Below are 25,653 nucleotides of genomic sequence, written 5' to 3'. Positions count from 1 at the left end.
CTTTCTGCAGATCAGTGAAGTATATCTTAGTAACCCCTAGGAATCACTTGGAGCCCAGTCTGGCTAACTATTGTCATTGCTGCTTTGGACAAACACCTTTTGAAAAGCCTTTTGTATGTTGCAGGCTCCCCCCTCCGCTTCAGCTGAAAGCAAACTAAATGCCAGTGGTGCTGTTGAGTCCTGTTGCAGTCTTTGTGCCAATCAGTTTCATTGTTTCTTTGTGGCCCTTTCGCATTTTCCACGCCCCAGCTATGTCTACAATGCAGCCCACAGACCATGGCTTTGTACTAGAAAGTATCTTGTTCTTGCAAATGTGAGATCAGCAACAGCTTACACAAACAAGCAACGCCATAAATGAACTGAGCTGCATTTATTCTCCTAGGTTGCTTGAAGCTGCTCCCTGTTGTTAATCTTCTGTAGCTGCTTTTGTTTTGATGGAGTGCTGTTTGGGCTTCTGTGTCTGTCTGTCTTGTGCCTCTGGCTGTGGATTTTGTGACTTTTTGTACAACACTTGGAGCTGTACGTGGACTAGCCAGATATTTAAGCAGAAGCTGAGCATTGCCAGCTTTGCTGAAAACTTGGCTGTGTCAGCATGCTGTGTGAGCTAATGAAACATTTATTGATTAGCCGTGTCATTCTGTGGACTCCTGAAATGAGATACTGCATCGCTTATCTCTTAAACAAAATTCCTCCTTCACCAGGCTCTGCTGAATGCTTTGAGAGCAGGGCAAGGAGCAGCACAAAGACATGTTGTTCAAGCCTAACACAGGGTAGGAGTCTGCCACCGTGGTGCCTATAATTGACTCCAGGAGAGAAGCAGGAGCAGGAGGCTGCTGCAGTGGAGGGAGGAAGGGGGGATCTGAAGCTCGGTTTCTCAATAAAATGTCTTCTGCTGCTTTATGTAAAGCCCTAGGGATTAGACAGCCCCCAGTACTGCTTACCTCCTGATTCTTCTGGAGTTAATTACTTTCCCCATAAATAGTTCCCTCCTTATTGTTTCTTAGTGACTGAATAAAAATAGCAGATGCTGTCAGCTCCAAGGCGTGAGGAGCTCGCTGCAGACCACGCGTTGTGCTGGGTGCTGCCTGCAGGGTTTCTTCCATCTCACTCCAGACCCCAGGCTTCTCTTCAATCCATGCATCTCACCCAGCTGCTCCAGGGAGGCTCAACTGATATTTTGCACTGCTGAGAGAACACTCTCAGCTTGTCTTCTGACCATAACTGGCTAAATGATGGCCCTGTCAAGGACCAAAGAATGGCATCATACTTCTGTTCTCTCTTTCCTGCCAATGCCGAGGAGCCTTAAGACCAAGTTTCTGCAAAAGCATGGCACAAGACAAACCTGGATTAGACAGGAGGGGGGACGTTTGCCTGCTACGTGTGATGCCAAGCACAAGAAGCACTGCAGTGGGAATGGAAATGCTCAGGCTGGAAGCTGAGAATTCTACATGCAGAAGGGCAGACTGGAATACGACCATGGTGGAAAAGAGAGGTAGGTAACAGCCTCCCTGATCTTGCAAGCATCCCCTTGGGGGTGTGCTGACTGCAGAGGGTAAGTTGCATCATTGCCTCCCAGGGCACAATGTATTGCCCCACTCTGAGAGTTCAAAGACTTTGACTCGAATTGCAGCAGTGTTAACTCCTTATCTCATTACTGTTGGACTTTCAGACAGTGTGGGGCATGTGGCAGAGTCAGTGTCACCTCTGTGCAGGGATGCTAACAGGAGCAAGGCGAGCATGTTCCCATCAGGTGATTCTCCAGCAGGGAAAGTGGGAACTTGTGTCTTTGTGAGTGCAAACCCAGCTCCTTCCCATGTACCACAGTGCGATGGCTCCATGCAGCCCAGCCTGTTTTTCTCTCCTGCAAGCAAGTATTGCCAGATGCTCTTGTCATTCCTTTCCCCAGCAGCCTGTTTACAGCTGAGATTTGTGCAATAGCTTGTGCAACGTCCCCGTGCTGGCTGGGCTGCAGCGATGCCGTTTGCAGAGCCAACAACAGCCATCGGGGGAGCAGCGCAGAGGGGAGGGAGCGGCTGTGGGTTCAGCTGGGCATGGGTTTGGCTGAGCAGCACTTACAGTGATAACGTGGCCAATGTAGGTGTGTCAGATACGTGGCCTCAGGAGCTGCTGGGTCTGAAATGGGAGCGTCGTTTCCAAATAATCCCCGTGCATTTCTCAGAGGAACAGGTCGGGGCAGGACTAAGTCACTGGAATAAGCCCAGCCTCGGCTCCATTCCCTGCCCCGTGTATCGCACACGGTGCTGCATTGCGGTCATTAACCCGGCCGTGTCACTGTTGGGGCCGTAGCACAGCACGGAGGGGGCGGCCCGGCACTGCCCCATTGAGATAACGGGCCAAGGGTGGAATTTGCCCCGGGTAAAAGCACCGGGAGCTCAGCCCGGCGGAGCTGACGGACGGAACGAAGGGAGCGAAGCCTCACGGTGCGACCCGAGGTGCCGAGGTAGGGCAGGGTGAGCAGGGGCCAGCACCCCGTTCGGTTCCGTTCCGTTCCGCTCCGCTCTCCCTTCCACTTCAGCTGGGGGGGTGGTGCGTGCTGCTGTCACGTGACCGGAATACGGAAGCGGCCGCTCTGAGGTGAGCGGGGCGGGGGGCGCTGAGGGAACCCCGGGCACCGAGGGACCGTCCGGTCCCGGCACGGCCCGGAACTGTCCGGAACTTTGTCCTATATCTCGTGTGATCAATCCTTTAAACTTTCTCCAAGACACCTGACAGCGCTCAGCGGTCATGGGGAGGATGGCGGAGGTCGTAGGCCGGGCCAGAGCCGCCTTCAGGTCAGGCCGGAGCCGGCCGCTGGAGTTCAGGCTGCAGCAGCTGAGGAACCTGCAGCGGATGGTGCGGGAGAAGGAACGGGAGATCCTGGCGGCCATCGGGGCGGATCTGCACAAGGTGCGGGGTTGGTTTGGGCTCGGAAGGGCTGATAACAGCAGGACACGGGGAAATGGATTTAAGTTAAAAGAGGGAAGATTTAGGTTGGATGTCAGGGGGAAGTTCTTCACTAGGAGAGTGGTGAGGCCCTGGAACAGGCTGCACAGGGAGGTTGTGGATGCCCCGTCCTTGGAGGTGTTCAAGGCCAGGTTGGACGGGGCCCTGGGCAACCTGATCTAGTAAAGGTGTATGTTTGGTGGCCCTGCCAGGCAGGGGGTTGGAACTACATGATCCTTGAGGTCCCTTCCAACCCGGGTCATTCTGTGATTCTGTGGTAGTGCTGCTTTAAGGTCCCCTCCTATACCCCCCTTTCCTGCTGTAGGGCAGCCTGGTTTCCCCCGTTGGGCCCGTTTGGCTGTGGGAGGTGGGGGCCTTTTGGGTCTATCCTGCTCCGTGTCATTGCAGTGCGGTCACAACGCGTACAGCCACGAGATCATGGGGGTGCTGGGGGAGCTGGCCCTGACCATGGAGAAGCTGCCATCGTGGGCGGCTCCTCGGCCGGTGAAGAAGAACCTCCTGACGCTGCGGGACGAGGCGTACATCAACCCCGAGCCGCTGGGGGTTGTGCTGGTGATCGGAGCCTGGAACTACCCCTTCGTGCTCGTCATGCAGCCTCTGATAGGAGCCATCGCTGCAGGTGGGAGCCACCAAACCCACATCCCACATGGGGGCTGCATGGGGGCACCAGAGGGGCTTGAGAGGAGCACGAGGGCTGTGCGTGTCTCCTAGGCAATGCGGTGGTGGTGAAGCCGTCGGAGGTCAGTGAGAACACGTCCCAGCTGATCGCCGACATCCTCCCTCAGTACCTGGACCCGGTGAGTGCAGTTCGGTACCTCGAGGAAATATCTGCCTTGGTATCATGTGGTTGATGTGGGTTAGAGTTCAGTTATTTGCCCCTTATCAACAAAAGGGCGTAGGTCGGTGAAAGGGAAATATTTGAACTGGTTGTAGAGTATGCAGACATACTGCTCTATTCCTCCTACTTTCGTGTAATTTATTGTGCCTTCATAGTCTTGCTGCAGCAGGGCCCTATTTTGATGCTCATCATGGCATTAAGGGCTGTGCAGGTGTTTCTGTCTGCACTAACTCCTTTTTGGGATGTGGCTCTTAGGCATGGGTTGGTGCTGTTCCTGTGAATTAGGCTTCTTGCTTAGCAGCACTCGGCTCTGGCATTCACATCCTACTGTGCTGGTAGCCTGGTGTGTTTTCCCTTCTTCTTATTTGATATCTGTTGCATTGTTTCACTCAGACTTTTCCTCTTGACGGCACAGTCCCAGTATGTGTGGTTTTTTTAGGCAGTGAGAGTTTAATCTGGGTGTGGAGTGAGAGCTGAGGAAAGGGAGTGCCTGCTGGTCATTTATGCTCCAGGTCTTAAAGTTTAGAAGCAGCTCCTCAGCCTGACTCAGCTCTGCTCTTGAACTCAGGGATTTTTTTCAGTTTCTTTGGGATAAATGAAATTTTATTTACCATGCTAACTGGAAGGAGCAGAAGGTATGGCCTTATGGACACTTGATCTGATTGCTTTAAATCAAGGTACATGCATGGCTCTTGTTTGTCCATACAGGAGCTGTACCCGGTGGTCACTGGGGGAGTGCCTGAGACCACAGAACTGCTGGAGCAGAGGTTTGACCACATCCTTTACACCGGGAACTCCACTGTGGGCAAAATTGTGATGGCAGCGGCTGCCAAGCACCTGACACCCGTCACCCTGGAGCTGGGTGGGAAGAGCCCCTGCTACATCGACACCGACTGTGACCTGGCCGTTGCTTGCAGGTCAGCCTGCTGTGGGGCTGAGCTGTGGGGCAGGGGGATGTGTGTGGGCTCTGAGGGACCGTAGATTGCTGAGTGGTGCTGCTGACATTGGTGGGATTAGAAGGGATGAGGCAGAGAACCCCTCTCTGTTTTTCTACAGGCGGATAACATGGGGCAAGTACATGAACTGTGGGCAAACCTGTATTGCTCCAGACTACATCCTGTGCCACCCGTCCATCCAGAGCAAGGTGGTGGAGAACATTAAGGCGACGCTGCAGGTGAGCATGGTGGTTCTCATGCTGTGGCAGTTGTCCCTCTCACCAGAGAGGTGTCAGTTTCTGTCCTGGCAGCCCCGATGCTGCTGCTAAGCTGAATGAGTGTCAAGTGCTTGGTTGTGCTGTGGCAGGAGTTCTATGGCGAGGATGTGAAGAAGTGTCCAGATTATGAAAGGATCATCAACAAGCGTCACTTTAAGAGGATCATGAGCCTGTTGGAAGGGCAGAAGATCGCTCATGGGGGAGAGACTGACGAGGCCTCCTGCTTCATAGGTACCTGTACTGGGTGTTGGCCGGGGGAAGTGGGGGTTGGCACCCAGACAGCAACCCCCCAGTCCTGTGTTGGCCCCATCTGTGGCCCTGCTCAGTGCCTCTCCTGCCCACATCAGCACCCACCATCCTCACGGATGTTACTGCGGAGTCCAAGGTGATGGAAGAGGAGATCTTCGGGCCGGTCCTGCCCATTGTGTCTGTGAAGAACGTGGATGAAGCCATCGAGTTCATCAACCGTCGGGAGAAGCCGCTTGCCCTCTATGTCTTCTCTAATGACAAGAAGGTGGGTCAGGGCCGTGCTTCTCCAGAACGCTGGCTCTGCACGCTTTGGTTCTCCATGCAGCAGTCCCAAGCACAGCTCCCCACAGGACCTGCATTGGTTCCTGTTGTTTGTGTGTGGATTGCAGTATTTGTCTCATGTGTTGTGTTCCCAGAGCTGCCTGGTGCATGCTAAAGGACTCTGGATTTGCATGACATTATGAAACAGAAGGATAGCAGCTGAATTTCCTGTTTGGTGATCAGCATGTTGTGTTCATGATTTTGATGTTTTTAGTATCTTGCTGTAGAGAAGAGCTCTAGTCCTTCCAACTTCTACTTTTCAGTTAGCATTGCATGGAGAGGCCTTGGCTTAATTGTCAGCAAGAGAAAACGTGATGGCCCATAATCCCCTTCCAGTCCTGCTTGTCTCTCCTGGACCTTTGTAATTTTTTGCTTTTGTTTTTTCTTCTTTCAGTTAATCAAGAGAGTTATCTCGGAAACCTCCAGTGGAGGCGTTACTGGAAATGATGTCATCATGCATTTCTTCCTCTCAACCTTACCTTTTGGTGGTGTTGGTAAGTTACCGGAGCTCCTCCTTAAGCACTTTGACTTGCTGCCTGTTGGAACAGCAGTGGCTGATTTGCTGGTGGCCACAAGTGGCCTAAAGTTGTGACCAGCTGAGGCCACAGTGTGACCTGGCCATGCTTTGTGTCTCAGGGAACAGTGGGATGGGTGCCTACCACGGCAAACACAGCTTTGACACCTTCTCCCACCACCGCTCCTGCTTGATCAAGGACCTGAAGATGGAGGGCACGAACGCAGTCCGGTACCCTCCCAGCAGCCAGAAGAAGTTGGATTGGGCCAAATTCTTTATTCTGAAGCGATTTAACAAGGGCCGTGTGGGACTGATCATGGTGGCCCTGCTGGGCCTTGTAGCAGCAGTGGTGATAAAGGTGAGCTGTGGCTCTTTGCTTTCTACTTGAGTGCACGTGCAATTTGTTTTACCTTCTGCACTTCCTCTCTTTGTGATTTCAGCCCTATATTAGATCCTGGCCTGTTTGTTCTTTTTTTCTCCTCACGTTTATGCTTGGCCCATCTGAAATGATCAGCATCTGTTTCTCACTCTTGCTAATGACACCTAGAACAGAAATGTCCTCAGAGAAATCTCCCTGCCTGCTGTACTATTTCTGTCCTGGATGGTGACACCTGTGCAAAGCTCCCTGCAGAGGCAGATAGGGGTGGTCTGTTTTTCAGACAGCTCCCCTAGATGTGATTGTGGTTTCAGGGCTTCCTTTATTAGGGCCATGCAGGAGGAAATATCAGCTTCCATAGCTGAGTCCAGGAGGAGGTGGAAGAGCCAATGGCTGGCCTTGAAGTAACAGCTAGGGAAGCAAGGTCTAGGTGAAGGCTTCAGTGAATGGGGGGAGCTCACAGCATCTTGAAATCATTTGGGTTTTCTCAGAATCACCACTCTGTGCTGAAGAGAAAAGCTCTCTTGGTTTTGCTGGCTGTTGAGAGGCGGGGCTGGCTCAGTGTGTGGTAAGGAGGAGCAGGTTTCAGAGCTCTGCTGTTGCTGTTACAGTGAGGTAGGAGCCTTTCTCTTTTCCCGTGTGCAAACGTAGTTGAGGTTGGGTGAAACGTTGTTAGAGCAGTGGATGTGGGGCATGGGGAGGCTCTTCCTGGCACTGGGGAGCAATGCCTTCCCACTCCCCAGCTCACATAGTGTCTGATATAACCAGCAGTGTGTGCATGCCCAGGGGTGGAGGCAGGTGAGCTGGATGTGGTGACACCCTGGTGACATCAAGGGGAGAGAGGGAGGGGTTGCTTCAGACTGTTCTAGGAAGGAAATTGGTCTTGTTTCAGCAAACCCCTTACAGGTGGCTGGTGTTGTGTTTTGCTTTCACAGATGGCTTTCTACTGAGGAGAGGAGAAGATGCCATAACCTGTGTGCAACTCGTATTTTGGGTGCTCACTTCATGTCTATTTCTTTCACTTCAATCCTGTTTTTCTTTTGAGCTGGGTTATTTCTGTGAGCTGCTGAGCGCACAGAGCAGCCTTGGGGAAGGCACTAATCATGAGGAGGTCTGGACTCCTGCTTACTAACAAGCCACACTGAAACAGAGGGACTGCACTGAAACAGAGGGACCAGTGGATACAAGCTCTCAAAAGGAGAACTGAAGAGCAAGAAATAAAGCACCTGACACCACCCTGTGTGCTGCAGAGCCCTGCTTCCAGGAACACACACCCCATGTCTTACACCAAACTGCCTGACTCCATCCACTGACAAACAGGAGCTCGTGTTTCAGCTGTAATTGGTCTGGCAGTGTTTTCCCTGCAGATCTGGGGACAGTCTCTTCTGTTGTGCTCCAGCCAGCCTTGCTCTTGGTGACAGGTGTGAGACAGGCTGTGCTGCTGGTGTGCTGGCTCATGGTTGGTTCTGATAGCGTTGGTTATGAATAACTGGGGTGAGGTTCCTGCTTGCCATCTATTTGGGGTGAAATATTCCTGGATCCCCATCAGCCAGAATCATCCACAGCTGTTGGGTGGTGTGGGCTGACTCCTTCTGGGGGCTGTGGGGCACATCACAGCAATTATTTGCTAATGACAAGACTAGAAAGAAGATACGTGCCATGTCTGTATTTTACTAATGACAAAGGACCCCCAAACAGGGGAAAGCAGTTGCTGAGAGTGTGTCCCCCAATGTGTTTGAGCTTCTGGCTCTGCTGTGGTCTTGCACTGGGTTATGACATGGGACCTGATCTGACTTGGGGAGATGACAGTGGGGAAATTGAATGTGGAAGGACCCTGCAGACATTCTCTAAATGAAATCTGGAAGTGATGACTGAATGCATTTCTTAGCAAATTATGATCCCTGCGCAGTAGGTGGGATTTCTTCGCACCTGGTGGAAATCCACACACGCTAAGGCTTTGTAACGAATTATTTTACAATTACAAAATAAATACTAAGAATTTAAATAACAAAGCAGGTGTGGTAAGTGACTGCAATCTCCTGTGGAATCCTGCCTGTCCGGTGCCACCCCATGGTACGTGTGTTCAGGTGGCAGCTGCTTCACGTGCACCTACAGCAGCACAGCAGCACAGATCACAGCGTGGTGCTCTCCTGCTGTTGGGAAGGATCACTAAGACTGGCTGGGTGCTTCTGCCCCTGTTCTGTGCCAATCCATCCCATAAGTGTCCCACCTGCACTCAGTCTGCCCTCAGCAGTAAGCAGTGGTGCGGCTGGGTGCGGTGCTGGAGAGTCCCCAGTGCTTGAGCAGCACTTCCATCACACAGAGCAGCAAGCTGTGATTTGATGCTTGTGATCTCACAGCACGAGGGGATGGCTGGGTGAAGGGAGCATTGTATGGGGCAGAGCCCTGGGCTGGGGCCAAACATCCTGCGGTGGGAGGAGAGCGCTGTGCAGGAGCAGGGCTTGTGCCTGCTTGCCTGGGAAGACCTTGGCTGGCGCACAAACTGCTCCAAGGTAACTTTCTTTTTCCCTTTCTTCTTTTTCTTTAACCAATCAACCACTTCCTTGGCCAGCATCTGTTAAGCAGCTGTGGCAGAGGATGGGGAAGGGTGAACTGGGGTGGGTGTGAGGGAAGGAGGAGAGCGGATCCTGGCTTTGCTCCGTGTGCGACATCACTCAGCGGTGGCATCATGTTGAGTGTTCCCTGTGCTGCCCTGCAGTTTGTGCCCAGAGGCTGCGGTGTGATGGGTTCTGATGGGTTCTGCTGCTCTCCCTGCAGCACTGAGCAGCCATGGGGAGGGTGGTGGAGGTTGTGGGCTGGGTAAGAGCTGCCTTCAGGGCCAGAGCCGGCTGCTGGAGTTCAGCTTGTAGCAGCTGAGGAACCTGGAGCGGGTGGTGCAGGAGGAGTGGGAGATCCTGGCGGCCAATGGGGTGGATCTGCACAAGGTTTGGGGCTGTGCGGTTCTCCCTTTGGCTGCACGTGGCTGGTGGTCAGCTCTGATAGGGCTGCAAGGGTTCAGACCCACTGAGGCTGCGGTGTGACCTGGCCATGCTCTGTGTCTCAGGGAACAGCGGGATGGGCGCCCACTATGGCAAGCACAGCTTTGGCACCTTCTGCCACCGCCACTCCTGCATGTTCAAGGACCTGAAGATAGAGGGAGAGAACAAAGTCCAGTGTCCTCCCATCTCTCAGAAGAGGTTGGATTGGGCCAAGTCCTTTCTTAGGAAGCGACGTAACAAGGACCACACAGGGCTGATGGTGTTGGCTGTGCTGAGCGTTGTGCTGGCAGGTGATACAGGTGAGTGGTGGCTCTTTGTGTTCCTTGAGCATCACCTGACCCCCACCTCCACCCCATTGCCATGTGGGGCTCTGCTCCCTCAGGGGGTGCTCAGCCTGCCTGTCCTTCTGGAATTTGTGGCTCTATGGTAAGGATTTCCTGCACCCAGCAGATCCATAACCCATCATTTTCATCCTGCGTTCCTATTGCTGAACTTTTGATACAGTTTCTTCTCTAAGAACTGACCAGGTAGAAGTGAAGGAACCCCAGGTAACTCAGTCTGCTGCTGTGCTGTTGCAGCCTGAAATCATTGGCCATGCCCCAGAGGTGCAGGTGGAAGGGAGCAGTTCCTGCCCCACGCTGCAGATAGGAGCCCATGGAACCTTGGGCATGGGGGAATTGTGTCGGAGGAAGCTCAGTCATTACTGAGCCTGGCTGTGTAACATGTCTATGTGATCCCTACATAAAGCTGCCTCTCGTCAGCAGTGAGCCCAACAATGTGTGCTATGGACAGGACAGCCCTTGGCTGAGCAGCTGGCAATCTCACCTGTAATGGGATTTCTATGGACTGCAAGCCTGATCCTTGCTGAATAAAGCCTTGTTTCACCACAGAAGGTGTCTGGGTGTCCCAAAGGCAGTGCCTAAAGGACAAGCCCGGCTGAGTTCATTCTTTATTTGGCACTGTCAGAGCAGCGGTGTGAGCCACACTCAGCTCCGATCAGTGGGTGAGAGCTGCAGCATGGGCAGGAAGGGGACGCCTGCATTGCTCGGTGTAGCAGCCTGGAACGGTGCTTCTGGCGTTGGAGCAGCTGCAGGGCCGTTCCCAATCAGGAGCCGATGAGACGCCGCCAAAGGCTGAACCCTACGGGACGTGAAGGTGCAGCCCGGTCTGTGCTTTGCGCATCCATCAGCCAAGAGGGGCTTCGGTCCCCAAAGCCAAGTCCCTGAGCCCTGCTGCAGGTCAGTGTTTGCTGGTCACGAGCTTTATTACAACGCCGAGTGCGAGCACTGCGATGGACGCTGCCGCCGCCAATGCCCGGCGCAGGATCAGCCCCCGGCTGAGCTCAGAGCCCCGCATCGCTCCCCGCGGCTCCTCCTGGAAGTTGGCACCCTCCGTCCTGGTGATGCCCGTGAGCACCACGCCGTTCTGCGCATCCACTCCCGCTGTAACGAGATGGGAAGGGATCACCGTGAACCTCCGCCAGGGATCTGCACACCGCAGGCACGTTGCCGTCATCCCCAGACCCGGCCGTACCTACGCAGCCCCGCACCGCTGCAGCAGGAAGGTGAGTGTGGGGCATCAGGGATGGTCCCTTGTTGTGGGGCTCGGGGTTCTGGTGCTGCTCCTCAAGCTGCTGCGGGGTCACTCCTGCACGGCGCTGAGCCTGAGGGAGCAGAGGGGTCAGAAGGGGGGGATCCCCACCTGCAGTGCCTATGTGTGTTTTGTATGTCCAGAAATAGGGAAGTAAAGGACTCCCCCTGTGCCCCAAAGCTGGTGGGAACCTCAGAGCTGGTAGCATAGAGGGGCAGCTCGAGGCACGTGCTGGGAGGAAGCAGAACATGTGGTCCCAAACACAGAGCCCTGGGGTTTTGCCATCCCGTCCCACTGTGTGGGTGCAGCACACGGTTACCTCCTCGGCTGCCTTCCTCCAGTCCATGCGGCAGATGTAGATGAGGAAGCAGGTGCAGAGCATGGAGACACAGACCAGCATGCTGAGCCACAGCCCTGCAGAGGGCACGGTGCTGTCAGCTGGGCACTGTCACCAGGCAGACCCAACTGAGGAGGGACAGCGAGCCAAGAATGGGGAAGTCACCAGGGACGTGGGGATGGGGATGCCCAGCAGAGCTGCAGGGTATTTCCCCAGGGTGATTTAAGGCACTCAGTGGTGCACTGTGACTGTCCCAGTCTGCCCCGGTGCTTCCAGTCCCCAGCAGCACTGCAGAGCCAGGCAGAAGGAGCCATAGGGAGCTGCATCCACCTGGAAGGGTTGGGGGGGAGGCAGTACCTATGACACCGATCCTGGCCACGAAGAGCAGCACGGCCCCCAGGGGCAGTCCCACACCATAGTAGCTCACAGCATTGAGGATGGCACCGAATTTCTGCTTCCCTGCACCCCTGAGCACCCCACCACAGGCACACTGCGGGGAGAGGGAGCAGGATGGGACTGAGTTTGGGGCTGTGAACCAGCCCTGAATACAAGACTTCCCCTGCCTCCCATCATAGAATCGTTAAGGTTGGAATAGGACCTCTAAGATTATCTAGTCCAAGCATCAAACATCACCACCATGCCCAGCAAACCATGTCCCAGTGCTCATTTCTCTTTGCCCCATCCTGCAGGTTGGTCTCTTTTCATACACTCAGCACCAAGATCCCCTCCTGAAAGTAGCAGCATCCCCAGGGACTTACACACGTGGCTTCAAACAAGTGGAAGACGACGTAGACAGGCATGACCCAGGCCACCAAGTCGATGATCTCCCTGCAGACAAAGAGCCAGCAGTTTCTTTTTGGGAGCAAACATCCATGGCCAGGAGCTGGGGGCACTCACTTTTCATTGGTAAAGATATATCCCAGCACGTCCTTTGTGGCAGCTAAAATGGCTCCTACAGCAATGCAAAACCCCCCTGGAAAGCAAAACAAGGAGGTGAGTGTATCCTGATGGCAACAGGGAGCCTGGGGTAGAGAGAGAATGGGGCAGAGCATTGCTGCTGACCTGTGCAGAGCATGCTGGTGGAGGAGGACCTCTTGGCCACCTCGATGTCACCGGCACCCAGAGCATTCCCCACCTGCACACTGGCAGCTGTGCCGAGCCCCAGGGGGATCTGCAGCCACAGGGGGTAAAGACAGTGGCAGGAGGGACAATGGAGCATCAGGCTTAATTTTGGTCATCTACTCCATGGGAAGGGGAGGCAGGATCAAGGAGGGACTTGAGCACAGGGAGGGGGGATGTAGAGAATGGAGCTGAGCTTTGGCTGTATCTGAGCTGGGACTGACCCTAGGGAGCCTGATCTGAACCCCCATCACTTACCATGAAGGCAACGACAGACACCTCATAGATCACAGACTGTGCTGACAGCTCCACGACACTCAGCAGCCCTGGGGGCAGGAGGTTCAGGTGCTCAGCCCCTGTGATAACCGCAGTGCCCCATCTCACCCTGGCAGCCCCCCCTCTCTGCTGACCTATCAAGAAGCTGCCGATTTCATAGGTCCACCACTCAATGCACATCATGAGCATGCTGGGGATGGCCAGGGAGGTGAAGCTGTCCCACTCCAGCAGGCACTCTTTGGACCAGCCTATGGAGAGAAGAGAGGATGGAGGTTGGATATTAGGTTGGATATTAGGAAAGGTTTCTTCTCAGAAAGAGTGGTGATTTGTTGGAATGGGCTGCCTGGGAGGTGATGGAGTCACTGTCTCTAGAGGAGTTCAGGAAAAGATGTTGCACTGAGTGACATGGTCTAGAGCAATTGCAGCCATGGGTTGGTAGTTGGATGTGGTCTTACTGGTCTTTCCAACCTTAATGACTCTATGGAGGAGATGGTCCATCCTGATGGAAGCCAGACTGGCCAAATATCACCCCCAGGAGCTATTAGCAGAGCCCCCAGCACAACTCTCACGGGCTCCATGTGACCTCTAGCTGCGAAGCATGTACATACAAGCTGAGCTGCAACACTCAGCTCATCCTTCCTGGACCAGAGCACCTGAGGACAACCTCATGCCTACGCCTGCGCTCATCCGGCTCTGGGGCCAAACCCTACAACGCCTCGACAAAGGGCTTCCTTCCTCCCCAATTAATGGTTACCGCCAACGCATGCCAGGCTGCCACTGGAGCAGCACAGTGTCCCCAGGCTGGGGTTAATGTTTTCCCTCCAGCACTAACAGAGCTCACTCAAAAGAAACAGCAGAAGACTGATGAAAGCACGTGTAAGGCAGAAACTGAAGGGAGATGCCTTACCTCCCCAAGTCTTCTCATGGAGCTTCTTGCCTACAATGTACAGGAACAAGAAAATGGTTTGAGAGTACTGAGCAATGGTGTTGGCCCAGGCAGAACCCCTGGAAAGGAAATGAGAAAGGCTGTTGGCATCGTGCTCACATCTCCGGGGTGTGGGGTGTTGGAGCGTGATGGCCCTGGGGGCACCGGCTGTGGCTGGTGGTGTGGTGTCCCCAGAAATGACCTTTTTGTTTCATTTTTCCCCCTGCAGGCATTACTCACACAATCCCCAGGTGGAACACATAGAGGAAGATGGAGTTGGCGATCACATTGACTATGTTGCCGATGAGCCCGCTCAGCACCACAGGCCACATGATCATCTGTAACAAGGGGTGAATGGGAGCTGTCATCTGCCATAGCTGAGGGAAGACCCCACCAGCCAGCACCCCATCCCCACAGCTTTAACAGCGAGAGGAATCTTCTGGCATTGAAGGTATAGCTCCGAGATGGGGACATTGGATGGGACGTCCATTGGGAAGAAGGATGGTTTTCTCTGCAAGGGCTCCCCATGGTGTTTTATGGGTGTGGGGTTATGGGAGCCCTCAGCTGTGAGGAGCCTGGATGGGCACGGGGTGTGGGACTCACCTGGTTCTGCAGGTACCTGGTCTCCAGGTTATACAGAAATACCGCCTAGAAAGCAAATGGGTGCATGAGCTGGGGCCAGTGCTGGGACAGAAGGGTGTAAAACACATGGCCAGCAGCCAGGGCTTACTGGGAGAGCAGGGACGAATGCCATCACATAGAGCTGGGTTAACCTGGGAGACACGAGAGGCACAATCAGCGAGGGACATGGCCACCAGCACCCCACCAAAGCAGCGTCCCCTGGAGTCTGCCCAACCTGGAGACTTCGGGGTCCTGGCGGATGAGCAGCAGGAGCTGCTCGATGTTGATGAGCACAGCACAGCAGGGGAAGCAGCAGAGCAGGAGGATGAGGATGGCACGCTGCAGGATCACCCCCACGCGCAGCAGGTTCCTGCTGCCATAGGTCTGAGGGTGAGAGCACGGCGTGAGCTCTGCTCCTGGGAAGGGCTCAGTATTTCCTCTGGAGTTCAGTGCTCCCGGTTATGGGATGGCTGCTGGAGCTCAGCAGCATCAGGTGATGCTTGAAACCCCGGTGGGTGGCCCCAGGGCACGTGGCAATGACACCCACCTGCGATATCAAGGTATCACATGCTGAAGACAGACCGTATCCTACAGAGATGGCAGTGACATTTATAACCTGGAAATGGGAATACAAACTGAGAGGAGTGAGTATTGAGGGCTTTTAAGTGAGCACAGTTTAAAGGAGGCTGAAATCTCCTCTGTTCCCTCTGCCTGCAGGTCTCAGCCACCCGTCCCCATATCCCAGCCCCATAGCGTGCTCACCGCGATGGCCAGTGTGACAGAAGCCAGCTCGACCTTGCCCAGGTGCCCACAGAAGATGGAGCTGACCAGGTGGATCAGGAAAATCAGCAGCTGGATCAGGATCTGAGCGTGGAGAGCGGAGATGCAGAGGTTAGAGATGGAGATGGGTGGTGGGGACGGGAAGGCAGCGTGTCCTGTAGCCCTCGGCTGCTCCCCTCCCTGGGTCCTTACCAGTGGCCCCGCCAGCACCAGCAGCTTCTTCGCATCCTCCCAGAAGCTGGCTGGGATCAGGCGCCGCATCCAGCGGCATTTCTTCCTGCTGCCACCAGCTGTCCCGTCGCTGATGCCGTTCTCCTCGGGCCGCTTCATTCTGCCGCTCTGCCGGGAGTGAAAAGTTCCCTTTTCTCCTCGCTCTGTTAAAGCCGCCGGGTGTCACAGCCCGGACAGGGCGAGCAATGTGTAACCTGGGGGTGAACTTCAGCCTGGCCGGCAGCGATGGGCAGGGCAGGGAGCGGGGCTTTGGGCAGCGCAGATCCCGTGTCCCACTGCAGAGGAGCCCAGGAGCGCAGTGCAAACCTGCGAGCCCTCGTACCCTGCTCTGCTGTGTCCGGTGGGCAAGAAGGTCGTCCTCCTGTTCCAGCAGAGATGGAGTGTCGGTGGGTCCGCCCGCTGCTGGCTGCTGGCTCTGAGTGTTCTGGGCCGTTCTCATCCCAGTGCGGCGTTGGCCAAGACGAGGCGGCCCCATTGGCTCCAGCTGCCTGCCCCAAACAGCGCGGCCGCGTCGGGTTTCAGCAGCACCGCTCTGCCAGGCCAAATATAGAGTCCTGCCCGGACCCAGCACAGGGTGCTGGCAATGGATGGGAGCTGCTGCCCTGGGAGCTGCTGCCCTGGGCGCAGCCCCTGCTCTGCACAGAGCAGATAGTGGCTCCATGCTCGTCCTACTCTTCCTGGGCTGTGACGCCAAAACAACAGTGACTGCAAGCAAGGCACGACCTGTCGCATCCTCCCACACCTGGGGACAACCCACTGAGGCTCTGGTTAATGCCTGCTGAGAGCTCCTGTATGACCCATCTCACCCACAGGCACCCGGTGCTACATGCCAGGAGATGCCTTGCACCGCTGGAGGTGCTGTTTGCTTCTGAGGGCTGAGCACCGGCTGCACACAGCATCACTGCTGCAGGTAGGAGAGCTCATACAGGGGGCAGGCAGTGCTGTTAGCACACATGGCATCCCCTTGGCAGCACCACACCACCATCCCCAGCTAGAACCAGCAGCAGCTGAGGCGCACAAATCCCTGACTGCTTTTGCAGCCTGAAACCCCGAGGCCAGGAGTTAGGGGCCGTGTTTGAGGTTATTCTCATGAGAACTGGTCATGCACACAGAGCAGCACACGCCTCCCCTCAACCAGCTGGGCTGTGCCAATGACCGGGGTCATGCTCACACCCTGTTAACAGCACAACATTTACTCAGAAAACTTTTATTGTATCAAAATCCCACTTTACAAAAGTGCAAAGAGTTGCTCTAGGCCGTGTGCCTGTCATGCAGGGCTGGCGCCCAGTGCCCCAACAGAGCAGTCAGCCCATTTCCAATACAATGGGCCTTGCACAACAGTGGGCTCCGACAACCTGAGGTGCTGGTGTGCAAAGGACCACACTGAGTCTGGACCTCTGCCATTAGCAAATGATTTGGACAATAACTCCCAGCAAGAAGAAAGCAGGATGGCAGCACGAGGTCCCTGTCTTCACCCCTGGCCACCCCAAAGGTAGGTTCCAGCCTCCCAGGGTGACATCCCCCAGGCAGTGCTGGAGAAGGGACCAGATCTCAAGCTCAACCCCTTTAAAAACCATGTGCGTGGGATAAGATAGGATCAGAAATGGAGCAAAGTGAACTCTGTAAGGGGCTGAGGGAGAATTACTTCCTGCACCATCCTCCTGGGGCATCACTGTGTGCCCTCCTGCACAGTTCCATGGTGGCACATCAGTACAGCCTTTAGCTGTGGGCTGTCTGGAGCCGGACCAGCACACCCACCAGCAGCACAGCAAGGGCAGCAGCAGCAGCCAGCACCCTGCAGACAATCAGGGCCCTCCATGCCACAGCAGGAGGAGTAGAGACATTCGCTGACTCTTCCTGAGTGATGAGCTGGTGGTCTGGGTGCCTCTCACCTCCTCCCACCATGCTGTCAGGCAGCACCATGGTCTCCACGTTGTCTGTGTCTACAGAGATGTAATCTGTGCAAAAGAGGTGAGTGCTGTAGGGAAGCTGAGCTGCAAAGCCAGGAGCTCCCATCTGCACCCCACCCAGTCCTGAGGGTCCTCTCCAAAGGCTCCGGGCTGAAGGGAGATGCAGGTGTGTTCTGTCTCTCCCCTGAAGCAGCCAGGGTGGTGATAAGGGTAACGGGGACCATCACCAGACACTGTGCTCATTCCAGCTATTGGGGCTGGAAGGACAGACAGCACAGCGAAGGAGAGGAAGGGCTGGGTGGAGGATTTGTGCTCATTCCCTGTTGTGAGGTGTGGGTACGTACCTATAGCAGATGTTTTGTTAGCAGCTGTGCCATTGGAGTTCACATCTTCCAGCTGTTTTTTCAGACCCGCTCGGACCTGAGCCTAAAAGCACACACAGAAATGTTGTTCTCAGAGCAGAGATGTGCTGCCCAGCCAAGCAAACCCGAGCCTCCTCCCTGACCCTCCCAAAGCAAGCACGCTTAGCACCAAACTGCTCCAGCACTCCAGAAGAGGACAGATCTGGTGTCACTTTAGCTCCCCACAGACAACTTCACTGCTTTTCTGGGGCAAAAAACTGGTATAACACCTACTAAGAGCTACTGCAGGGAAGCACAAGTCTTACCTCTTCTGCAGCTTTCTTCCAGTCCATGCGCATGACAAAAGCAGAGAAGGAGAGGGATTGCAAAGAGATACAAACGATCATCCCTACCCACAGACCTGCCAGAATGGAAATGAACTTTAGTGAGCGCCGATGGAAACCCCACTGCTGCCAGTCAAGGTCAAAATGCCATAGAGAGCCAACCCTGCACTGCTGAGCAGAGGGTGCACATACCCAGCACCCCCATTTTGGCTGCAAACATCAGTGAGATGCCGATGGGCAAACCGACAGCGTAATAACCCACAGCGTTGGCGATGGCACCCAGCTTCTGCTTCCCTGTGCCCCTCAGCACACCACCACAGGTTGCCTAAGGAAAGCAGCAGAGAAGAGGGAGAACTTGAGAACTACAGAAGAGTTGTTTTGCTGCAATGCCAAGAGGCACCTGCAAACACAGGGGACGTTTTGGTGCTATGGGTGATGCAAGCTGCTGCTGGGACTGTTTTTTTTCCATCTTGCTTCTCTGTATCATTGTAAGAGATTAAGAAAGAGATAAAGGTAGCTTGGCACGCTCCATTGTGCTCTACTTGCAGCTCCCTGTGCTGGGATACTCACTGCTGCTGCATCAAACAGGTGGAATGGAGCAAAGATGATCATCACTTTGGACACCAATGTAACAATCTCCCTGTTGGAAAGAGGTATGTACTGATCAGGGAAAGCAGCACGGCATGTTCTCAAGGCACTCTGGTTCTCACACATCCCCTGGGCCAGCTGCAAAGCCTGATCCCAGCCTCTGAGCTGCTCCTGGGCAGATCGTGTTACCCCAAACGGTAACAAAACTCCAAAGAAAGCTGCCAACCCACTTGTCATTGGTGAAGATGTAGCCCACCACGTCTTTGAGGGTGCCCAGTAACGTTGCAACCACCACAGCGAAAACTCCTGAAAGAAAAAGAAAGAACTGAACCTCAAAGGCTGCATGTACTGCTCCGGAGCAGGTCCAGACCTCAGGGGCTCCATGTGATGGGGACGGGGCTTGGCAGACCTCTATGTGTTACTGCAGAACAGGACAAGGCTGCTGTCCTTACTTTTCCCCTAGATACTCCATCCACCAGCTGGAGGTGGAAGACAGAATGCTCAAGTATGTTTTATCTATCCAAGCCTTTGCACTGGGTTCTAACAGTGCAGAAGAGCCAGAGTCTCACCCTGTCCAAACAGAGTTATTTGAACAAGTGGGCTCAGGCTGCTGGGGGTGGTCACCAGCCCCGTGAGAGGTGAATAGAACCTGTTGCTAATAATTCTTTTATTCCCCTCAGCAAGGACCTGGGCTGACCTGCGCACAGCAGAGCAGTGATGCAGGATGTCTTGGCTTGCACTGCATCCCCTGATCCCAAGGCATTGCCCACTCTGACACTCACGGCCACGCTGAAGCCCAGAGGCACCTGAGTAGCAGCAGATAAAGAAGAGGTGAGTGCCAACATCCTGCAGCAATTGTCTTCTTCCCCTGTAGGGAATCTGCAGCTGATCCCAGTTCTATGCACCCAGTCCTTACCATGTATGCTGCAGAGGAGAGCTCATAGATGATAGACTGAGCACCCAGTTCCACCACGCTGAGCAACCCTAGAAAAGATTGAGCACTTTGTTAATTAGGACAAAATTAGCTTCATTAATTTTTCCTTTGCTGACAGGGATGCAGTGACCATAGGGTTCCCATCTAACACGTGTAGCAAACTGCAGAATCAGCCCTGCAGAGGAGGCTGCTGGCAGGAGATGATCAGGGACACACTCAAGAGACAGCCACCAGAGCAGGCATGGCTGGAAGATGCCCTAATGAGCCACAGAAAGACAGTCTGGACTCACCGGCCAAGAAGCTCCCGATCTCAAAAGTCCACCACTCAATGCACATCATGAGCATGCTGGGCAGCGCCAGCTGGATGTAGGAGCCCCAGTCCAGGAGGCAGTCTCTGGTCCAACCTACACCATAGGGGTGAAGGAACATGAGTGCATGATCCTCTGTTTCCTTGCTGAATGGGAGCCATGAGGTTATGTGGATGCTCTAAAGACAGCATTCCAGCCACAGCTCCTTGGGATACTGTGGGACACCAGCCTAGAGCTGCTGTACCATGGAGCATCCCAGAGGTGGGATGATCAGGAATGGTCTTGAGGCCACAGTAAAGGACCTGAGGACTATCTCACATAGTGAGGAGATGGTAATCCCTTTATCAGACCCACACCCTCGGTGCTGGTGACAGTGCCACATCCCCAGGGCCAGGCACTGGTCTATTGAAGGGTTAAGCTCTGAAGAGTACCTCCCCATGTCTGCACGTGGATCTTCTTCCACCACACAAAAAGGAAGAGAAGGATGGCTTGAGTGTACTGTGAAGCAGTGTTGGCCCAGGCTGAGCCCCTGGGGAGAGAAACAGGCTGATTATTAACAACACCCTCACCCCCTGTTCAGCTCCAGCAGACCTGCTGGCAGGCACCTATCCCTTGTGCAGATATGGACCAGACCCCCCCTGGCTTGATCTTTCCATGCTGATTGGCTGGGGACAGCAGGTTGCCGCACATGGTACCCAAGGTAAACCCCACAACCCAAAGCAAAGCCCTGCACACAGAGAGAGGCTGTCACCACCTCTGCTCACACTTACACCATGCCCAGCTTCAGTGCATATAGGAAGACGGCGTTCATGGCCACATTGAGGATGTTGGCTGCAACTCCTGTCACTATCTGAGGCAAAATGATTGCCTGGAAGATAAGGAGAGACTTTAGACTTTGCTTCTCCGGCAATGCCCAAGATCCCAAGCCTGCAGCCATGACCCAAGCTACCATCCAGCAAACACTGGGAAGACCTTCAGCAGTGTCTGAGGAGAAAGCCAAGAAAGTGGCTCCTGTTTCAGGTAAGATCAGATTGTATTAGACATGCATTAGACAGTGTGCAAGGCTCAACAGCTGGTACAGTCAGCTCAGTGCAGAGTTCAGAGGTAGAAGCAAGAGAATGGAGCAACCCAAAGGCAATTCCCACGAGCTCCTCCTGCCCTGCAGAGCCAGCTGGAGGCTGTGGATCTCACATTCCTCAGCCCAGCTCTCCCCAGGACAGGATGAACTTAGATCTCCAGCCTTATCCACGTCCCTAGGAACTGGCCCACAGCCCGGTTACACAATACCTGACTTAGTAAATATCTTGTCTGCAGCTGGTACAGAAACGCCGCCTGCAAGAGTCAGAATTCACCTGGTCAGCACTGCTGTACTACGGTTCAGTGGCCAGCTACAGTTTAACACCTACAGAGAGGTACTTCCCACTGCTCTTGCACAGCTGTGTCAGGGTGCCACAGCACAGCATGCTGCCCACGCTCCCGTGCCTGTGCTTGATTTTAACCTTGGAGTACAGCTTCAGCTTAGAGGAGCTTCTCCAGAGAGGCAGATAACAGCTGAGAGCTCAGTGGCTGCATGCGTGTGAGCTGCAGCCTTTATCACAGAGCTGACTGAGCTTTGCAGCACTCAGTTCCAATGTCCACAGCTTGTAACTTGTTGTGCAGAGACGTGGCCTGCAGTAAAAGCCTCTGCACACTAATATGAGGGAATGCATGTTTGCTGGTCCAGCAGCTGCTGGCCAGTGCACATCCATTAAGGCTTAAGAGACTCAAAATCATGCTGCCTTGTGATCTACAGAGCAAGGACCCTTCCTCCTTTCCCCATTTGTTACTAAGCTTCTAAGAGTTTCAGCAGCAACTTACAGGAAGAGCTGGAATGAAGATCATCACGTAGACCTGCGTTAACCTGGAAAGAGAGATGTTCAGCCAGTTAGTGAGGCAGGAAAGCAAGAGCCAAACCAAGCAGAGTTGTATTTGAGCTCCACAGAGCCTTGATTTCAACACTATGCAGCAACCCAGCCACAGCCAAACACCCAATGCAGATGGGCCTGACCTTCAGGGCCTGCAGGGCTGATGTGCTGCTGGTAAGAGAGGGGTCACACTCAACCTTGCTCTGACCTGGAGACCTCGGGGTCCTGCCGGAGGAGCAGGAGGATCTGCTCAGTGTTGATGAAGATCGCCCAGCAAGGGAAGCAAAACAGCATCAGGATGAGGATCCCTCGCTGCAGGATGGTGCCCACTTGCTTCAGGTTTTTGCTGCCATATGTCTATGTGAGGACAGAGGACCATAGTAAGAGCTGTGGGGAACTAAAGGGTCAGGGCAAATGCTTGAGGCTGGGACATCAATGTAATTCCCCTTCTTGCTCCCGGCAGTGGCCACCACCAGGCTGGTTGGGTTTATCTGGCTCTCAGGTGGATTGTGCTTCCTTCTGCTACCCATCCTCCCACCTTTTGTGTCTCAATCCACACTGCACAGGAGGTGAGACACTGCCAACCCAACAAGGAACGGGGAGCTGCCACCAACCTGGGACATCAGTGTGTCACATGCTGAAGCCAGACCAGAACCAACGGAGATGCCGATCACATTGATGACCTGGAGGAGACACAAGTGAGTTGGGTAAGTGAGAATCACAGGGAACGTGGCCCAAAGCACCACGTCCCTCCCAGCTGGGAACAGAGACCGTCCTGCTGTGAGATATTTGGGAAGCTTCCAGACTTCCTCTGTTTTTCACAGTAATACCTTCGCATGACCTAAATAGTCCATTCCCTGTTATGATGTGAAAAGGAACATCTAGCAAGGGATGAACAGCTAAAGGTCTGCAAACAGTGCAGCTCCCCACCACACACACAACTAGGTCTTGCTGGCCTTGCACAGCTCACATCTCCTGCCTCTGCTCAGGGCAAAGGAAGGAATGATTTGGTGGATGCAATCTTCGTGTTGCATCAAGGCTGTGAGCAATGAACCCTCAGATCAGCATTCCTACAGGACTTTTTTTCCCCCCCTTCTTCTTTTCTATTCCCCTTTTTTTGATGTCTCACCATTTTCATGTTTCAAAGCAGAGCAATACGTACAGACACAGCCAGAGTCACAGCATCAAGCTCAGCCTTCCCCAGATGGCCGCAGAATATGGAGCTGATGACACTGATCAGGAAGCCCAGCAGCTGGGCTACAAACTAGAATGGGAAGAGGAGATGGAGAAGTGAGCACCATGGGCACAGAGGAGCACTGCCCTTCCCCTGCAGCTGGGCCACGACCAGTTGGGTTTGAACCAACTGCAAGCTTCCCCAAGGCTGCTGGTGGCTTTGTCCTTAAACCCCAGTGGTATTTTGGTGTTACAAAGCCTATCTGCTACATGTCCTTGTTTAGCTGAGGCTTAATGGCTCCCCTGGAAAGTTTCTTTTCTGTCACAGAAGCTGAGTAGAGAAGGAAAATGACAACTCCCAATGCTTTCTTGCACTTCCATGCATCTAGGGAAAGCTCAGCTCCACAGAATTCAGTGTCCTCTCCTGCACCTTCCTCTTCAGCAAGGAGTGGTGATGCTGTCACAGACAATGAGCTCAGCACCTCACTTTTCCTTGGCAAGAGGTCAACCCCAATGCAGCACGGAACTGCTGGATGTTAAGAGCAAGAGACCCTGAGGCAGGTGGGTACGGCTGGGGGCTGCTCACACTTCTGTCTTCCTTGCAGGCTCCAGAGCTGCTGGAGAACTGGCTCCTGTGAGCCCTGAGGAAGAACCAAACCAAACCAAACCAAACCTCTCGCTGCTGCCTGCGGATGCTGCACTGTCTCAGGCCTCAGCACGTCCAAGCAGCTGTGAGTAATCCCTGCAGCAGAGCTCTGTACCTCTGTGACTGCTCCAGCACAGGGCTGGACATGAGAGCTACACCTGGCAAACAGCACTAGGTTTGCTTTGAGGTTCTCTGTGCCCACCAAGCAGGGGATGGAGGCATTGAGGGGCTGATGGGCACGGAACGGAAACCGCTGTGACTTCCTCTGCTGCACCGTCGGGTCGGGGCCACGTGAATGTCAGCGAGGACATCTCCCCATTTGGTCCTCGTCTAACGGTAGGGCTGGAGGGCTCGGGACACGCAGCATCGGGCCAGCAGCAAGGCCGGGGCTCCCAACGCACTGCCGGGGGGGGGAGATGGCTGGAAGGAAACCCCCCGCGGCTGGATGACGGCTAAGGGATGAGCCGCAGCGCTTTGACTCCAGCCGAGCCCCGTGTTGGCAGGCGGCACCGAAGCGTCTCTCAGCAGCGCCGGTTCCGCTTCAAGCTCCGTTCGGGCCCTCCCGCACCCCGCGCCGCTCCCCGCCCCGCAGCCCCGGCTCTCACCACCGGCCCCGCCAGCCGGGCCAGCTCCCCGCTCTCCCGTCGGATCCCCGCGGGCAGGAGGCGCCGCGCAGCCCGCAGCCACCGCACCGTCAGCCCGCCCGGCTCCGCCATCGGGCCGCACCGCCGCTCCGCCGGGGCCGCCCGCCCGCCCTATGGGTACGGCCTCTCCGCCCCCGGGCCGTGGGGCTGCCGGCTGGGGGCGGTGCGGGTCGGCACGCTGCGGGGAGCGGGGCGTGGGGCTGAGCCATCCCCCCCCTTACACACACACACACTCACGTGTAGGCGGAGTCAGAGCCCAGAGGGCTTTATGGGGAGGGGGGCCGTCCGTACATGAGGACCCCTATATCTGTGTCCCCCCATCCCGCAAGCAGGAGGATGCGGGTTTGGTGGCCAAGGTTTGCCCATGGAAGACAAAGGGATTTATCAGCACATCTCCCGGCAATGTCTCCCCTGCCATCATCACCCCGTGGATTCCCCGTTGGAGAAGATGTCATTACAAAATTACAAAACCATGACAGAAGTCCTCTAAGAACCTTAATTCCAACCCCACTGACCACGTCCCTTAGTGCCACATCCCCACGGTTCCTGAGCACCTCCCTGAGCAGCTGTGCCACTACCTGGCTGCTCTCACAAAGAAGAAACGTTTGCTACTGTCCAACTCTGAACATCCCTTGGTACATCTATTGCCCTTCACCTCTCATCCTCCAAACCAGGGATCCCCCATCCACCCAGCTGCTGTTGCCAGTGGTGGGATCATACTTGAACTGGGATGATTCTGTGCTCCTACAAAGGTGAAATTCTGCCTGCATGTGCTTGGAACCAAGTAGCTGTTCCTGAATCTATTTCCAGCACATGGAAAATTACAGTGGGAAGGGAGGATTGCTTATACGTAGAAGCTGTAGCTGCTCATACGCTGCCTCAGTGACCTGCAGCTGTGATGTCAGCTCCCAGAAATGGAAAGGCTCGTTAATGTTTCACCTTCCCCTTTGCTCCTTTGGCTTAGGTGTGACATCATGCAGTGCTGTGCAGCGGTGGTGAATCACAGCCTCCAGGACTTTATGTGCCTTAATAAAATCTGGGCATCGCAGTGTCTGATCCCACTGTGAGCTGATCCTTGAGATGGCAGGATCTGCAAATCTGCACCTTTGGGGCAGCTGTGAAGCCATAGAAGTCAGCAGTGGGTGATGGCCGTCCCTCCTGGAAGTCACAAACCCACTGCTGGATGGACAGGGGGTTCCTGTGGTGCTTGGAGGTAGAAGGGATATGGACGGTGCCAGCAGCCCCATGGTATTTGTGGGGCCCATCTGCTGGACCCCCAGCCAGATGGTGAGGGTTAAAGGTATGCTGGCCTTGAACCCGGCTCCCCCAGCAGCCCGGATGTGTTGCAACACAAGGGAGATGAATTTGTAGGGTCAAATTCCTCCAGAGTGTAACGTCATTGACTGTGAGCAGCTCAGACCCCCAGCACTGTGCTCAGGCAGCCTGATACCTCAGCATGGACGTGTTTAAAGGAATTAATGCGTGACTGGTTGGAAGGAAGCCCCTTT

At 54.7% G+C, this 25,653-nt stretch overlaps 4 protein-coding genes and 2 long non-coding RNA genes across 13 annotated transcripts; 3 read left to right on the top strand and 3 right to left on the bottom strand.

The window, feature by feature from the left end:
- Positions 1 to 977: 977 nt before the first annotated feature.
- Positions 978 to 2,210, bottom strand: LOC107322407 (uncharacterized). The gene is made up of 2 exons (XR_004309315.2): positions 2,077 to 2,210; positions 978 to 1,316 (listed from the first exon to the last, which is right to left on the bottom strand). It is a non-coding gene; the product is annotated as an uncharacterized LOC107322407 (long non-coding RNA).
- Positions 1,313 to 9,807, top strand: ALDH3A2 (aldehyde dehydrogenase 3 family member A2). 7 transcript variants are annotated; one of them, XM_085522056.1, is made up of 12 exons: positions 1,313 to 1,492; positions 2,723 to 2,907; positions 3,352 to 3,583; positions 3,676 to 3,761; positions 4,511 to 4,719; positions 4,859 to 4,976; positions 5,105 to 5,246; positions 5,363 to 5,529; positions 5,980 to 6,079; positions 6,222 to 6,457; positions 6,967 to 7,090; positions 7,411 to 8,487. In XM_085522056.1, the coding sequence occupies exons 2-11, from the start codon at positions 2,746 to 2,748 to the stop codon at positions 7,045 to 7,047; spliced, it is 1,533 nt and encodes a 510-aa protein (XP_085378182.1). In that variant the 5' UTR covers positions 1,313 to 1,492; positions 2,723 to 2,745; the 3' UTR covers positions 7,048 to 7,090; positions 7,411 to 8,487. The 7 variants fall into 7 exon arrangements, with proteins under 7 accessions (XP_085378182.1, XP_032304327.2, XP_085378180.1 ...); XM_032448436.2 differs by lacking the exon at positions 1,313 to 1,492 and adding an exon at positions 2,321 to 2,461; XM_015880381.3 differs by lacking the exon at positions 1,313 to 1,492 and adding an exon at positions 2,557 to 2,595.
- Positions 9,808 to 10,410: 603 nt separating this feature from the next.
- On the bottom strand, positions 10,411 to 16,036 carry LOC107322584 (multidrug and toxin extrusion protein 2-like). 2 transcript variants are annotated; one of them, XM_015880760.3, is made up of 18 exons: positions 15,676 to 16,036; positions 15,315 to 15,461; positions 15,105 to 15,206; positions 14,890 to 14,958; positions 14,578 to 14,726; positions 14,452 to 14,494; positions 14,325 to 14,369; positions 13,962 to 14,059; positions 13,704 to 13,801; positions 12,931 to 13,044; positions 12,779 to 12,846; positions 12,464 to 12,572; positions 12,299 to 12,374; positions 12,160 to 12,229; positions 11,759 to 11,891; positions 11,384 to 11,478; positions 11,008 to 11,137; positions 10,411 to 10,916 (listed from the first exon to the last, which is right to left on the bottom strand). In XM_015880760.3, the coding sequence occupies exons 1-18, from the start codon at positions 16,012 to 16,014 to the stop codon at positions 10,714 to 10,716; spliced, it is 2,088 nt and encodes a 695-aa protein (XP_015736246.2). In that variant the 5' UTR covers positions 16,015 to 16,036; the 3' UTR covers positions 10,411 to 10,713. The 2 variants fall into 2 exon arrangements, with proteins under 2 accessions (XP_015736246.2, XP_015736247.2); XM_015880761.3 differs by having other exon boundaries at positions 15,548 to 15,782.
- LOC116654238 (uncharacterized) lies at positions 12,256 to 15,197 on the top strand. Its single transcript, XR_004309284.2, has 3 exons — positions 12,256 to 12,394; positions 13,951 to 14,172; positions 15,060 to 15,197. It is a non-coding gene; the product is annotated as an uncharacterized LOC116654238 (long non-coding RNA).
- A 508-nt stretch (positions 16,037 to 16,544) lies between the features above and the next one.
- Positions 16,545 to 24,338, bottom strand: LOC107322585 (multidrug and toxin extrusion protein 2). Its single transcript, XM_015880762.3, has 17 exons — positions 24,107 to 24,338; positions 22,845 to 22,946; positions 22,297 to 22,365; positions 21,891 to 22,039; positions 21,636 to 21,678; positions 21,066 to 21,110; positions 20,549 to 20,646; positions 20,210 to 20,307; positions 19,761 to 19,874; positions 19,453 to 19,520; positions 19,234 to 19,342; positions 18,767 to 18,842; positions 18,519 to 18,588; positions 18,141 to 18,273; positions 17,931 to 18,025; positions 17,608 to 17,689; positions 16,545 to 17,311 (listed from the first exon to the last, which is right to left on the bottom strand). Exons 1-17 carry the CDS (start codon positions 24,215 to 24,217, stop codon positions 17,073 to 17,075), a joined length of 1,701 nt encoding a protein of 566 aa, XP_015736248.1. The 5' UTR covers positions 24,218 to 24,338; the 3' UTR covers positions 16,545 to 17,072.
- Positions 20,639 to 21,500, top strand: LOC146757387 (uncharacterized). The gene is made up of 2 exons (XM_085522113.1): positions 20,639 to 20,798; positions 21,093 to 21,500. Exons 1-2 carry the CDS (start codon positions 20,639 to 20,641, stop codon positions 21,356 to 21,358), a joined length of 426 nt encoding a protein of 141 aa, XP_085378239.1. The 3' UTR covers positions 21,359 to 21,500.
- Positions 24,339 to 25,653: the final 1,315 nt, after the last annotated feature.

Source organism: Coturnix japonica, chromosome 22 (assembly GCF_054131305.1).
Source record: "Coturnix japonica strain WE chromosome 22, WE-NBRP24, whole genome shotgun sequence".
Lineage (NCBI taxonomy): Eukaryota > Metazoa > Chordata > Aves > Galliformes > Phasianidae > Coturnix > Coturnix japonica.
The sequence above is the reverse complement of the archived record's forward strand: the minus strand, read 5'-3'. Positions and strand labels throughout refer to the sequence as shown.

Excerpts from the sequence above, each read along its gene's own strand:
- ALDH3A2 (XM_085522054.1), top strand. The coding sequence starts at position 2,746 with ATGGGGAGGATGGCGGAGGTCGTAGGCCGGGCCAGAGCCGCCTTCAGG. Across the intron at positions 5,247-5,362 it reads CGAGGCCTCCTGCTTCATAG|CACCCACCATCCTCACGGAT; the intron begins GTACCTGTACTG and ends TGCCCACATCAG. Across the intron at positions 5,530-5,979 it reads TCTTCTCTAATGACAAGAAG|TTAATCAAGAGAGTTATCTC; the intron begins GTGGGTCAGGGC and ends TTCTTCTTTCAG.
- LOC107322584 (XM_015880760.3), bottom strand. The coding sequence starts at position 16,014 with ATGGAGCCACTATCTGCTCTGTGCAGAGCAGGGGCTGCGCCCAGGGCA. Across the intron at positions 13,802-13,961 it reads GTGTTCCACCTGGGGATTGT|GGGTTCTGCCTGGGCCAACA; the intron begins GTGAGTAATGCC and ends TTTCCTTTCCAG. Across the intron at positions 12,375-12,463 it reads CACCAGCATGCTCTGCACAG|GGGGGTTTTGCATTGCTGTA; the intron begins GTCAGCAGCAAT and ends TTTGCTTTCCAG.
- LOC146757387 (XM_085522113.1), top strand. The coding sequence starts at position 20,639 with ATGATTGCCTGGAAGATAAGGAGAGACTTTAGACTTTGCTTCTCCGGC. Across the intron at positions 20,799-21,092 it reads GAAAGTGGCTCCTGTTTCAG|CTGGTACAGAAACGCCGCCT; the intron begins GTAAGATCAGAT and ends TCTTGTCTGCAG.
- LOC107322585 (XM_015880762.3), bottom strand. The coding sequence starts at position 24,217 with ATGGCGGAGCCGGGCGGGCTGACGGTGCGGTGGCTGCGGGCTGCGCGG. Across the intron at positions 22,040-22,296 it reads GTGACACACTGATGTCCCAG|ACATATGGCAGCAAAAACCT; the intron begins GTTGGTGGCAGC and ends GTCCTCACATAG. Across the intron at positions 19,343-19,452 it reads TCTCCTCTGCAGCATACATG|GTGCCTCTGGGCTTCAGCGT; the intron begins GTAAGGACTGGG and ends GCTGCTACTCAG.